Source organism: Diceros bicornis, chromosome 27 (genome assembly GCF_020826845.1).
Source record: "Diceros bicornis minor isolate mBicDic1 chromosome 27, mDicBic1.mat.cur, whole genome shotgun sequence".
Taxonomy (NCBI): Eukaryota; Metazoa; Chordata; class Mammalia; order Perissodactyla; family Rhinocerotidae; genus Diceros; species Diceros bicornis.
In genome coordinates, this window is record NC_080766.1 from 7364452 (window position 1) to 7378895 (window position 14444).

General features: G+C 34.2%; 1 protein-coding gene across 1 annotated transcript in view; it reads right to left on the bottom strand.

Moving 5' to 3' along the window:
- Positions 1-14444, bottom strand: part of CADM2 (cell adhesion molecule 2) — a 232137-nt gene that overhangs the window by 115011 nt on the left and 102682 nt on the right. The window contains exon 6 of the mRNA XM_058570612.1: positions 1093-1183. Coding sequence (XP_058426595.1) covers positions 1093-1183 — 91 coding nt within the window. The remainder of the gene's footprint in view (positions 1-1092; positions 1184-14444) is intronic.

Sequence of the window (14444 nt, forward strand, 5' to 3'; positions counted from 1 at the left end):
TTTATTAATTTAACTTGATTTGCACAGAAGCTATCTCATATAGCTATAATTTCTCTTATTAAAATTTAGACAGAAATGCAAATCAATTGGAGGCTTTTTAATAATAAAATAAATTACATTAGATCTAAAGTGTTACTATATATTAGAATGCTCAAATCACTTTCAAATAGTTTTTAAATAACCCATATTTGAATAATCCATACTTGAATTCTGTAAGAAAAATAGATTTTCTATGAGTTAGCTATTTATAAACATGAATGTCAAAAAGTATAATTTTAGAGGTGAAGTGATGTTAGAACTCATATATTCTAATAATGAAATCACTTTACAACTGAAAACACTGAGCTTGTGACCCTTCTATTCACATTACCTCCAAGCACGTCACGTGGGGCCGGCTCTGTGGCATAGCAGTTAAGTGCGCGCCCGCCGCTGCTGGCGGCCCGGGGTCGGATCCCCGGCGCGCACAGAGCACTGCTTGTCAGGCCATGCTGTGGTGGCGTCCCACATAAAGTGGAGGAAGATCGGCAGGGATGTTAGCTCAGGGCCAGTCTTCCCCAGCAAAAAGAGGAGGATTGGCATGGATGTTAGCTCAGGGCTGATCTTCCTCACAAAAAAACAAAAACAAAAACAAATGATGTGTCATGGGTGCTGCTACATAGGAAATGTAGACCTGATTCCCCTCATTATGAACATGATTCCCCATGTAACTTCAAACTTGGGCATATTTTGAGGATGCTTCAATATTTTCCAAGTATTTCATGGGAGAACTAAGTTCAACAATGTGTAACTTCTATCAATCTGATGATGTTAACAGCGACTGATTAAGCACACACTCCTTTCAGGGTGAAATATCTTACTGGAAAAAAAAAATCACAGCTGGAAACCTTCCCAGAAACTTCTTAGATGACAAAGTAAAAGACCAATCTTCCAGAGACACTTAATGAAGACATGGTTCAGGGGGTTTTCTGTTCTAGAGATCATTTTGCCCACCAAAAAAAAACAAACAAAAAGTGGATTTCTGCAGTTAAATCTTGCAATCAAGTCAGAATAGAAGAAAAAGTGAAAAACTTTATTGATCATTAAATCACTTACAGTGGTTTTCCTTTGGATTCACAAGTCAAAATTAAAGGCTGTCCTTCTTGTGGAAAAGGAGTGGATGGTATAATCTTAACTGATGGTGTATCTAGAAAAAAAAGGAAAAGGAATATTAAGAAAGGTCATTAAACATACATAAAACTATATATTTAATAATTGTGCCTCACGATGGATGTTCAGGCCATTTCTTACCATTGTGCATATTTATGAGGGGTTTCTTAGATTTGGTGAAACAGAGTATGTAATTTTAAGAAGTTACCATCCTACCCATGAAAAGCTAACAAAAATCTCTGAATATCTTATGAGCACCATTGTTGTATTATTTCTGAAATCTGAATTTAAAAGCGAAATTGCAAAAAGTGGTTCAGATGAATATCAAGCATTTCATACAATTGTTTCTTCAACTATTTATAGATGGCTATGAATACTATTATTATGGACTGAATACATTTACGTGCATTTGAATAGCAACACTTTTTGCAGGAATACCAGGGACTCACAATAAGGAACCCACAAAGAACTCAAGATCAGCTACTGTCTCACAAGCATTATGCAGAATCTTTTCGAAAATGCTGTGATGCTGCACTTAGCACATGCTGCTTGCTCTAAAGCATAGTTAGCAAATCATTTGAGATAGTTATTTAGAATACCACTAAAAGTTAACATTCTGTTACATATGCTACAACATAATTGTTATAAAATTATTTCCATTTAACAATAAAATCATCCCTAATGGAAGAAGATCCAAGTATACTTTAAGACATTTGTGTTTATAACTTTTATGTATGTAATATTCTTCAATCAACACAAAGATACATATTTCATAGAAGAAATGGAAAATAAACTGAAAAAAAAGAGACAATGTAAATACGTTCATTCATTTATGAGACTTTTTCTAGTCCTGGCATTGTGTGGCCCACAGTCAACACGGAATTGCCTTTGCGTCTTATGTCCCCATCCTCAACAACAAACAAAAGATGCTCTGAACTCTCCAGAAGCCACAATTCTCTTCACCATTCCCTTAATTGTGATGGAAGAACTGAACCACCCTGGAGTTATACTCACTCTCTGACTTGAAGCCAATTAAATAAGTATCAATCAACTGTGTAATTTTTAGGTTAGTTGTCTTATTTCATGAAAATATTACTCAGATTTGTCATATATAGAACAAAAAACTATGGCCCTGTGGAAGACCTTATATCATACTTATAAATTATTTATACTTTTCAAATGCATTCTTTCTCAACCTTTAAACAGAAGTACATTCAAGATAATCAACAGCAATATCCTGGTTCCACACAGGCATTCCGTATACATCATAGTAAATAACTGCAGTGTAAAATAACCCAGGAAGAAAAATTAACTTGAAGAAATATGACACATATTCATCATACTTTTTTAACTAATAGAAGAAAATAATTTAATAAAAGATTTAAACACACTTCACTAATTTTTCTATTATCATTATCACATCTATTAACTAGGATGATCAATATAATTTGTCTTCAAAGAAGAAGATTTTTTAAAGTGAAGGGGAAATATTAATAATTATGCAGGGTAACAAGCATAAACTAGAATGATTCTGGGCAAACTGATCTCTGTGGTCTTTTGAACTAAATTTTGCTGTATGTATATACAGCATAATTTAATTTCCCCCAACACATAAAAGAAAGTTTCATTTCCAGAGAAAAAAGAAGAAAGATCAGAAAAGTGTGATTTTGGGAAAGAGAGGTGTGTTGATTTGGGTGTCTGTGATGTTTAATTTTATGTGTCAGCTTGACTGCACCATGGAACACCCAGATATTTGGCCAAACATTATTTTGAGTGTTTCTATGAGAGCATTTTTGGATGAGATTAATATTTAAATTGACAGACTGAATAAAGCAGATTGCTCTACGTAATGTGCGTGGGCCTCATCCAATCAGTTGAAGGCTTGAATAGAGCAAAATGGCTGACCCTCCCCCAAGTAGGAGAGAATTCTTCCTGTATGATGGCCTTTGAGCTGGAATACTGGCCTTTTTCCTGCCTTTAGACTCAAACTGAAATATCTGCTCTTCCTGGGTCTTGAGCCTGCTGGCCTTCAGACTGGGCCTACATCAGTTCCGGTTCTCGGGCCTTTGGCCTCAGAGCAGAACTAAATCACTGGCTCTTCTGGGTCTCTAGCTTGCTAGCTCAGCCTACAGATCTTGGGACTTGCCAGCCTCCACAACCAGTGTGAGCCTATTCCTTATAACATAAATATATATCTCCATCCTGTTAGTTCTGTTTCTCTGGAGAAGGCTGATTAATACAGAATCCTAACCAACAGACCTGAGGCATATCTTTTCTGAGGGGTGATCTCAGAAAGCATTGGGAAGTGAGATACGAAGGGAATGAAATAAATAGGGAGTGTGTTATTAAATGGGTTACATCACGGGCAACTGAGGGTCATTCCTGCTGTGGAACTCTGAGAGACAATGCAGGACATGCCTCAGAGCCATCTTACCTGACGGGCAAGGCACAGGAGTATTCAGGGGATATTTACCAACTCTCATGAGTGTGTGGTTGAGGACTGCTCTGGAGGGAGGGGGAGCATTTCCCTGGCACTCCTGCTCCAGTCGGTGCTCAGGAAGGGTGTGTGTCAAAGGGATATGGGCAAGTCACCACAGTATCTGCTTCAATGAGTGAAAACAGATGGTGGCAGGTAGCTGTTAGAAGAGAGGAAAACAGAATATGGTCTGATTTCTCTTAGCTCTGCCTGTTTAGTTTAAGTAGTTTATCAGAGGTGAGAATTTGTGTAACAAGAGGCCCCCTGAAACGTGGTTCAGCATTCCCTTTAGATCCAAAGCACAGAACTTCAATTATAAGCAAATGCCGAGGCATATAATATGCTTAACATATATTTCTATGAAACTTTCAGGAAGATCACCAAATAACCTCTGAGCGACCAAAATCAAGGGATATAATACAATAACAATACTCTTTTATTCGACTTCGGAATTACTCAAAATGCTGATTAGTCTGTGCTCCTAAGAATTATCTTCCCTAGGCTCCTTTAACACCTTCCCTCCTCCCACCACACACACACACACACACACACACACACACACACGCGCGCGCGCATTTCTGATTCAGCTCTTACATCTCCGGTTACTCTTTCTCAGATTCTGTTGGATTGTCTTCTTGTATTTAGCCTTTAAATACTGAGATCACCAAGAATGGGATTCACTATCTGTTCTCACATAATTCTCTCCAGGTCCTTTCAGCCACACGCATCTCTTCAGTTTCCATCTGCTCACCAATCGCTCCCAGGTTTACATCCTAGAGCTTCTGTACCACAGGCTACACTCACGCATGCGCGGCACCTACTCGACATGTCCACTTGGATGTCGAAAAGACACGCAATATTTGATGTGTCCAAAACGAACTCAAAGTCTCCAACCCTCCCTCTACATGTTCCTCCTCCAGCGACCTCTAGTCCTACAGATTCTCCAGCCTTTAACCAGCTATACACACCAGACACCTCCTGTCCCCTTATCTTTTCTATAATCAATCAATCACCAAGTAATTGGCGTAATTTTCAAATCCACTCATTTCCTTTTTTACAGCTCCACAACCACTTCTTCTATCTAGTTTGCCACAATAGTGAATGGTCTTTCTTGTGTCATTTACCTTTCTAACTCCCACTCCTAGAACTAAACCAAACTGTCTTCTCAAAACATAAATCTGATCACATCAATCTTCTGGTTAAAATCTTGCCTGGTTAATCTTTGCTGTTAGGGTTGAAAACAAAATATCAGTATAGCCATTAAGTCCTACATGATCTGTATACTTTACTCGCCTGCCTTCTAACATTCAATTTCATTCTTTGAATTCTAGTAATTATACTTTCTTTCAGGTCCTTTAATGAATATGTTTCATCTTGCCTTTACATAAACTGTCTGAAATGCTCCATTTTGGGAGGATCCGTTGCTTATTTGACTCTTTTAAAGCTTACTCAAATGTCATTTGTTAAGGGCCAACATTCATTACCCTCAGATTTGGTCAGATACCTCTGCAGCATGCTCTCTTTTTCACCGTTGTGTAATCTTTAAAGTCATCGATGTATCCTCAGTGTCTGCATAGTGCTTTATACAAATCTGGCTTAATAAATAAATTATTAAATGAATGAACACACTAAATTTTTTAAGTTCATTATCAGTTTAGTACATTAATTCTGAAATATTAAAAACGTTTAATTGAAATATTGTTGGAATCTGCTGTATGCAAAATTAATCTTAAATATTCATGTCACAAACCTTAGACTGACTTTTACTCTTAGCTCATACTTAATTTAATTAAATGCCCATTGCTGGCTTTCTATTTACTACAAATTTTCTGCATTAGATAACAACTTTCCGTGATTATAAAAATGGCAATTTGTTTTTTAATACAAATACCATACATCTGAATTACTTCTCTCTCCTCATCTGATTTTGGCAGAGGAAGCACTCAATTGTGAAGAGATTTATTTAAATATTCAGCCAAAATTCTAGTTCCAAGAAATGTCAGCATTCCTCTTTAAACATGCCATGTTAGCAATATACACAAAATTACATTTTTTACCACATCAAATACTACAGTAATATGATTATTACCCCCAACTTGACTCCTTCTCAAAGAATTTTTTGGTCACAGGAAGTAGTTTGGGTTCTAACAGGTTTTTACTTAATAGTGAAGATCTCTGTCATTACCGTTCCTATTTCATGTCCATCGGTCACTTTGTTGTATACATTAGGGAGCTGATCAAGCATTCTCTTAGGATAAAATTAGGAAGAATTATTTTAGTGAAATATCAATGACATTCTGGAAATAGTACTTTTAAACTGGCACAGATCTCCTATACTTACTCAGTTATCTCAGTTAGCCAACAAAAAGATGAAACAAAAATCGTAGTCATCTAAAAGCCCAAGTTAATTTTAAGAGTCTTTGATTTACCATTTCTTCAAAATATTTTAATAATTGAAACCCTAATGTAAACATATTTTTCTGTATTTTTAATTTTGTTATATATCAAAATGAATGGAGAATTTTTCAAGAATGGCACAATACTAGGATGATGATTTTATAAAATAATCTTAAATTTATGCATACATTATGCTATTAATTTTTTACTAACCCAGATATGAATAGGAATGAGAATGTAAATACTGCATGATTCAAGCCTTTCATTGCATGCCTTTGCCAAGTGATCTACTAAGAATTATAAGAAGATCGTTTTCACTGTCTCAAGTTATTTGTAGATTTTCTTCTTCATTGTAGTTTTTCATTTCAAATATATTTCCAAGGATTGAGAATATATTTCTGAAACCAAAGTTTACTTAAATAGTAATTCCACGCCTGTTTTGGAAATAATCCCTCTATTTTCCCGGCTGGATGCAATACCAGTTGCATGTCACCCTGCTCAGCTTCATCACAAGACAGAACGACACCTTTCCTCAATACTTTGTGGATGTGTATCACGTTCTGCTTTTTTAATTTCTATTATAATGTATTGTGTTGCACCCATTGACAGAAAAAAAACGGGGGGTTAGTAAAAGTGCATTATTATTACTTTTGTGTGTGTGTATGTGTGTGAGGAAGACCAGCCCTGAGCTAACATCTGTGTCCTATCCTCCTCTTGTTTTGCTGAGGAAGACTGGCCCTGGGCTAACATCCGAGCCCATCTTCCTCCACTTTATATGGAACGCAGCCACAGCATGGCTTGACAAGCAGTGCGATGGTGCGCACCTGGGATCCGAACCTGGAAACCCAGCCGCCACAGCGGAGCGTGTGCACTTAACCTCTAGGCCACCAGGCCGGCCCCTATTGTTATTTTTATTAATCTATATTTGCTTTGTCCCATAAGTCAAACTCAGAGGTTTTTTTTTTGAAAACTAACAATTTCTATGCCTGTTTTAAAATGTGTCAATGAGGTCAACTCTACAACACTGTGTTTATTGAACATAAATGTATTTATATAATACATACTATACATAATATGTGATGTTTATAATATATATTAATACGTATACACATATGAATGACAAAGAAGAGTAAATAATTAGGTTTACATTATTTCATTATACAGGATATATACAGTTATTACAAAACACTGCATTTAGTAAAATATTTTTCTAACGTTGCTGCTTCATCCACTACGTTTTGAGCATTCAAGATGCAAAATCTTGACCTATTCAACTGTGTGTCTTCAGACCCTAACAAAATGCCTGACATATTGCAAGAGTTCTTTAAATGGTATATGAATAAATGAATGAGTTACTTCCTATTTCTCTCAAAATGCAAGCAAATGAGAACATTTTGCACAAGCGTATAAAAAATAGGGATATATTCATATATCCACAAATAATTTTCAGTACTTACTAGCAAATAAGCAAAATATGTAGATATTATAAAAGCATAATGTTTCTTCTCTAAGGCTTTTGTAGGAAAAATATTATTCTTATCCTTCTTTAAAATTATCAAAATATGAAGACACACTTTTTCTTAACTATTTCTTTTACTTATCTGACAAATTCTGGGGCTCATTTAGAAAGAAGCACAATTACTATTAAGAGACAAAAGATTGTACTTTTTTATCCAAAATTTGAAAAGCTTTATGAACTCGGGAAGTAGGGACACCTCTTGTTCTGTTTGAATGACTCAGGATTTGAATCAAAGTAAAGATATTGATCCAGTGGAATGGATTTTCTGTATCCTTAACAAAGATTGTAGAAAAGAGAAAGATCTGTGATGAAGCTACTATTAAACCACCTAATGGACATTCTTGAAGGCACAAGCTCTTAAAGTATTTAGTGTCAGTGGTTTTTTTAATCCATCACCAAGGGTTTTGTAGGTGAATAAAAGAAGTTTTAAATCAAATGTTTTACCAAACAAAAGAAAAAAAGAGAACCTTAGCCCTTCTGTAATCAAAGAAATACAACATGACTTTAAGGTTATATAAAAGTAACATCTAACCTGTTACGGATGATAGTCAAGTTGCTAAATAAGAGAAGTAAAAATAAACTAACATCTAATATTAGTTTACTGTATCATTCCATACTTTATAATATATTGAGTGAACAAAGATGGTTTATAATGTAAAGCAGTAGTCATTTACATTGCTTAAGGCATTACATGGTTGAAAGGAAAATGTTATCTTGATAATTTTATTTGTCCACAAAAGTTTTTTCCTATGAGTACTCCCAAATGATTCATTTAACAAACATTGATATAGTTCCTGAAACATACAAAGCACAGTACCATTACCCATTTTTACCCATTGTTTCACTAGAATTGTAACATTATAACACCGTGCGTTGTAATATTCACATTGTAATATCTAAAGCTCAAGTGTTAGTTTTCATAAATGGTGCCACTGAGTGCTTAGCATATTCTTAGGAAAGCTCCTCAGAGCAGAGATTATCTCTATTTTACTCACTGGTTTATCCTTGGTTGTAGAATAACACCTGGACCTCAATTAAACATTTGTTGAATAAATGAATGAGTAATGCTTTTTGTAAATTTGTCCAACTACTGGTTAGGACCACTAATTTGTTAAAATTAAATTTATTTGTCATAGCTATCTTCTAATAAAAGTAAACATTGATCAAATACTTGGTAAATGACAGTCATTGTTGTAAATGCTCTGTATGCATTGGCTCATGGAATTCTTTCATCAGCATACAAGGAAGATTCTGCTGTGAATCTGTTGTATCAAACATGAAACTAAGCTCAGAGCAGTGACTTAGCCTAGTTACACAATCATAAATCACCCCAAGCAGTTTGATCTCCTCTCCCGTGATAGTAATCACACATCAATAAATTTGTGTTTCCTGTTCTCTCTTAGACTACACTAGGAGTTGGTGCTCTTTGTAGTATGTTCTGTGTCCTCTGTTGTTCTTCAGAATCAACTCTTTCTTCATTTGGATGAATTGGAACCTGGCCCAAGATTTGCCTTTGGCTCTATATGATCCACAAGTTGTAAAACCTATCTGGCAATATTACTGAATTCTATGTATAACCTGTCTACTGGTTTGTCTTGTCTGTCTGTCTCTCCTTGTTTTTTTTTCCCCCCATAACTTTCACATCTCCCTAACATCTTTTTCCTCTTTGACAAATGAAAATATTCTCTTGGGTGAAGGTGCTTAAAAGGTGCAAACTTCCAGTTATGAGATTAATAAGTTCTGGGAATGTATGTATAGCATGATGACTATAGTTAATAATACTGTACTGTATATTTGAAAGTTGCTAAGAGAGTAAATCTTAAAAGTTCTCATCACCAGAAAAAAATTGTAACTGTGAGATAATGGATGTTAACTGAACGTTGTGGTAATTGTTTCACAATATACACATATATCAAATCATTATGTTGTACACTTTAAACTAATACAACATTATATGTCAATTATATATCAATAAAACTGGGAAAAATATTTTACAAAGTAAAAAATAAAATATATTCTCTTATCTTATTCATTACAAAATACCCTTCTCACCATATATTCCTCTCATCCATGAATAACACAAACATATCTCCACAACAAATTTCTATCAAGAGAAATTTAGAAACTTTTAAGTATTTTGCAGATGAAAGAGTTACGATTCTTTGCCTTATAGCAATTTTATTACATAAAGGTTTCTAAACAGAAGGATTTATTCAGTACCCTTATAAAGATCTCTTGGTACCTACATTAATACTAAAGAAAATTATGTACCAATTCACCTTTGTGAAGCCATTTTTTGGTTTACTCCAAAATAGTCGTTCTCAACTGGGGACAATTTTGCCTCCCAAGGACATCTGGCAACGTCTAGAGACATTTCTGGTTGTTACAGTGTGGGAGAGATGTAGAAGGGATGCCACTGGCCAGGAATGCTGTTAAATATCTTACAATGGACAAGACAGCCCCTCCACAACAAAGAATTATCTGGCCCCAAATGTCAATAGTGCCCTCGTCTAAAATGTTTACATTTACTCTATTAATTACCTATTTATCTCTTCCTTGTTACAACAGATTGGGAACCACTAGAGAACTGGGAAATTGTGTGCATTTCTATGGGATGCTTGATTTTTTTTCATATCTCTGTTTACTTCTGAAATGAAGGAAATCGTGAACACTCTAAGTAAGGCCATTATGAATCTTTCCTGAAATAAAAAGCTCAAACTCAAGCCATAGTTCAAGGTCCACCACTTTTTCCTAGGAGCAGTGGGTTGATATACCCAGACTTAACCAGAACCATTTTAGCTGCTCCCCCATCTTCTCCTCATTTCCTCTGTGTAAGACTGACTTTTTCTAAGACGTCCAATTTATTTTTCCTGTTTGTAATTTTGCAGTAAAACTCAAACCTCACTTTCCTTTATTTCATAACATTCTTTCCATAACCTCAAAACTATCGGGTACTTTTCCTTCAACAGTCTGTTAAATTCCTTTTAATTCGAGTGAAAAATTACTTTTGCGGCAATCGTTTATTTATTTGACAAAGGTATATAAATTATTGTGTGTGCAAGACACATTACTACTACTATTTAAGTGCTATATATCCACAAATGTCATGACCCATAAGCATTTATTCCCAATAAGAAAGATAAATCATGCATAGTTCAAAATAATGTAAAGTTCAAAACGGAAAACAACATAGTGCTCTGATAAATTATTATGGGAGCTATGGAGGAAGAGATTATACATATTTGTCAGAAAAAAAAAAGTTACCTAGAGAAGTGGCACTTAAAACAATTCAAAGAATACACAGTATTTGAACTGGCAGAATTTCTCTAGCGGGAAAGAAAAGAGGAGAATTCCAGCAAATAGTCGGAAAAAAGGTAGACATAGAGAAGACTATAGGCTGTACCTGAGGCATCTAGAAACACTGTCAAATGTAGGATGCATTATCTGAACAGCAGTGCTGAGAACAGCATTTTTACAGGGGGTTATATTTTCAAAGCCTTGAACGTAAGGCTGACGAGTTTGGGCATTATGTTAGAGGCAATAAGAAACCTCCTAAGTTTGTGATCAAGTGAGCATCAGGCTCGGAACCAGGTTTTAGGAGCACTTGTGGCATCATGTAAAACTGAATGGATCAGGGCGTGGCTAGGAGCAAAACGTCTCTACTGTAGAGTTGAGCCACAGGGAGGATCTCAAGGAGAAGAAAAGGCAGTAAAAACACAGATAACAAATACATCAATATTTTTGTTTATATTCTAATTCATAAACTTCTACAACTGTGGGTTCTATAGCACATTATTTTAAGTGCACTTTCTCTATATCTCATTTTTTATCCTTACATTTTAGCTTGGAATAATTGTTTCTGCAATATTTTATTCCAGTTATTAGAATAACTTTAAAATATTTAGGGAATGAAGGAATTTATGATAATTAAAATAACAAAATAAATAAAATTTAGGAATTTATCAAATGAAACTCCCCTGTATTAATTAGTTGATATGGGGTGATATAAAATGTAGTTTTGATATTGTTAATAGAGTTAGTTGTGCTTTGGAGGGCAGAAAGAAATTCAACTAGTTAATAGCTTCAACACTGGAGATGGGTTATTTAGGAAAGCCACTTGTCAAATTTCATCACTTGATAGGACATGTTGACACTTCTGGAAGATTATTTAATGAAAAAAAAGGCTCCATATCATCACTTAAAAGAGAAAATGAAAAATCAGAGCTCATTGTATCTCTAAATATTTTCAAGCTGTTTACGTTTTGATGCTAAAGAAAATTTATCAAAGGCACCATGAAAAGGATTCATCATGAGGATACAAAAAGAAATAGCAAACAATGAAATGTCACATTAATGTAAAGGTTTAGGTTTTATAAATCTGCCGTGGGATGGCCTAAGCATTCAATGCTTATTTAACAAAAAAACATTAATAGACGATGCATAGTTAAGTCAAATATGATGACAACATAAAACTATACAACTCAGTAAGGAAGTTGATATCTCATTTTCTGTTTGTTACCCATTTAGTCAACTATCAGGTTTGTTTTTATTTCATACATTATTTAAGCTTTAAAATGTCTCCTTACATATCATTTTGGTAAATATGAGAAAGGTCAAAATCATCATCATCATTCAACCATCATCATCATCACAGTAATAACAAAAGATAATTATAACAATCCTTAAATTTAGCAGTATATTTTGAAATATATTTAAATTGAGAAAAGTCAAATCAAAAATAATTGCATAGTTATAGTAGATTGTCTCCATGAAATTTCTCCTTTAGGATGAGGACATTTTATTTGTAGCTTTTATTAACGGAAAGAAAAAAAATATTTTAAAAATTGTTTTTATTTTCCTGAAATTGCAAAGTTTATTAAAGTATTACATTCTGGCAATGCAAGTGCAAGAAGAGCCAGAAGCAGTGACTAGCTGGACACGTTAGAGATGTATCGGAAATCAGACTAGATATTTACAATAGGAATACGCTCCAGGGTCACACACGACAGCTGCTGCCCATTTCAGATACATATATTATAAATCCAGGGAAATACGGAAAGAAATTCAGGTCTGTTGTATTTAAATTCTTACTAGAAATCCTAATAAGAGTTTTTCACTACTCTTTCTTATTACATCTGTACATAATTCAAAAAATGACTTAAAATCTAAAAAACTAAAAATAAAATGTCTATTGGACCCACATGGTGAATGGTAATTACATTGTTTCCTGATATATCAAGGATTAATACAATAAAGTTTAATGTATTGGTTGATTACATTTGTCTTAATTACAATTGTAATCAAATTTATAATAATTTGTAATTACAAATTTACAAATATAAACAAAGTTATAATATTGAATAAGAGAAATAGTCTGAGGACTGACACTACCTGACTTCAAGACTTAGTATAAAGCTACAGTAATCAAGACACAGCTACAATAATCAAAAAATAAACAAATAGATCAATGGAACAGAATAGAAAGCCTAGAAAGAAACTCTCATAAATACAGTCATTTTTTTTTCTTTGCTCCTTTGATCCTTAAACAAAGGAGCAAAGGCAATTCAAGGGAGAAAGGATAGTCTTCTTAAGAAATGGTGCTGGAACAATGGAACATCCACATGCAAAAACATGAATCTAAACACAGACTTACCCTTTCCACAAGAATTAACTCAAAATGGATCATAGACCTAAATGTGTAATGTAAAACTATAAAACTTCTAGAAGACAACATAGGAGAAATTTAGATGACCTTGGATTTGGTGACAACTTTTTAGACACAACACCAAAAGCACAATCCATGAAAGAAAAAAAATTGATAAGTTGGATTTCATTAAAATCAAATATGTTTGCTCTTGACAAAGACACTGTTCAAAGAATGAAAAGACCGCAGGGGAAGTATTTGCCAAGGACATATCTAATAAAGGACTGGTATGCAAAACGTACAAAAAACTCCTCAAACTCAACTGTAAGAAGAAAAACCCAATTAAAAAATTGGCAAAGATCTAAACAGACAACTCACCAAAGAAGATATACAAATGGAAAATAAGCAGATGAAAAGACACAGGACATGTTAGAACTTCAGGTGCATATTGCTAAGTGAAAGAGGACAGTCTGAAAAGGCTATAGCTTATATAATTCCAACTATATGACATCCTAGAAAAGGCAAAACTATACAGTCAGTGAAAAGATCAAGGCTGTCAGGGAGCTGGGGGGAGGGAAGGAGCAATCAAGAAGTGAAGCACAGGGGATTTTAGGGCAGTGAAAGTATTCTGTATGATATTTAATTGGCTACATGACATTATACATTGATCAAAACCCATAGAACTATACAACGCAAAGAGTGAACTCTAATGTAAACTATCTATCAATATTAGTTCATCAACTGTAACAAATGTACCACAATAATGCAAGATGTAAATAATAGGGGAAACTGCGAGGGGGGTGGGATGAGGGTATACATGGGAACTCTGTACTTTCTGCTCAATTTTTCTGTAAACTAAAAACAGTTCTAAAAAATAAAGCCTATTAATTAAAGAAAAACAGTCTATTGGATTCAGATGGTAAACTGTAATCACAATTTTTCCTAATATATTAAGAGCAAATCCACTAAAGCTTAATTTATCTATTGATTACAGTAGTTTTCTAACCATACATTTTTCTCTTAGAAGTTTGTGTGTATGTATATATTATAGTTCATTCTGAAAACAGAACTAGAACAGTTTGAAAATATTGGGACATTAAATATGCAGTCACTTTGAAAAAAAGAAATCAGCTTTTAGCTATTTTTTTAAAGTAGATTTATAAAATAGAATGTTATTAATATAAAAGTTAAAAATACTAGATATTAATAGCATGCTTATTTTCTCAATGTTAGGTTTTACTTGTCAAAACCATTTCTGTCTC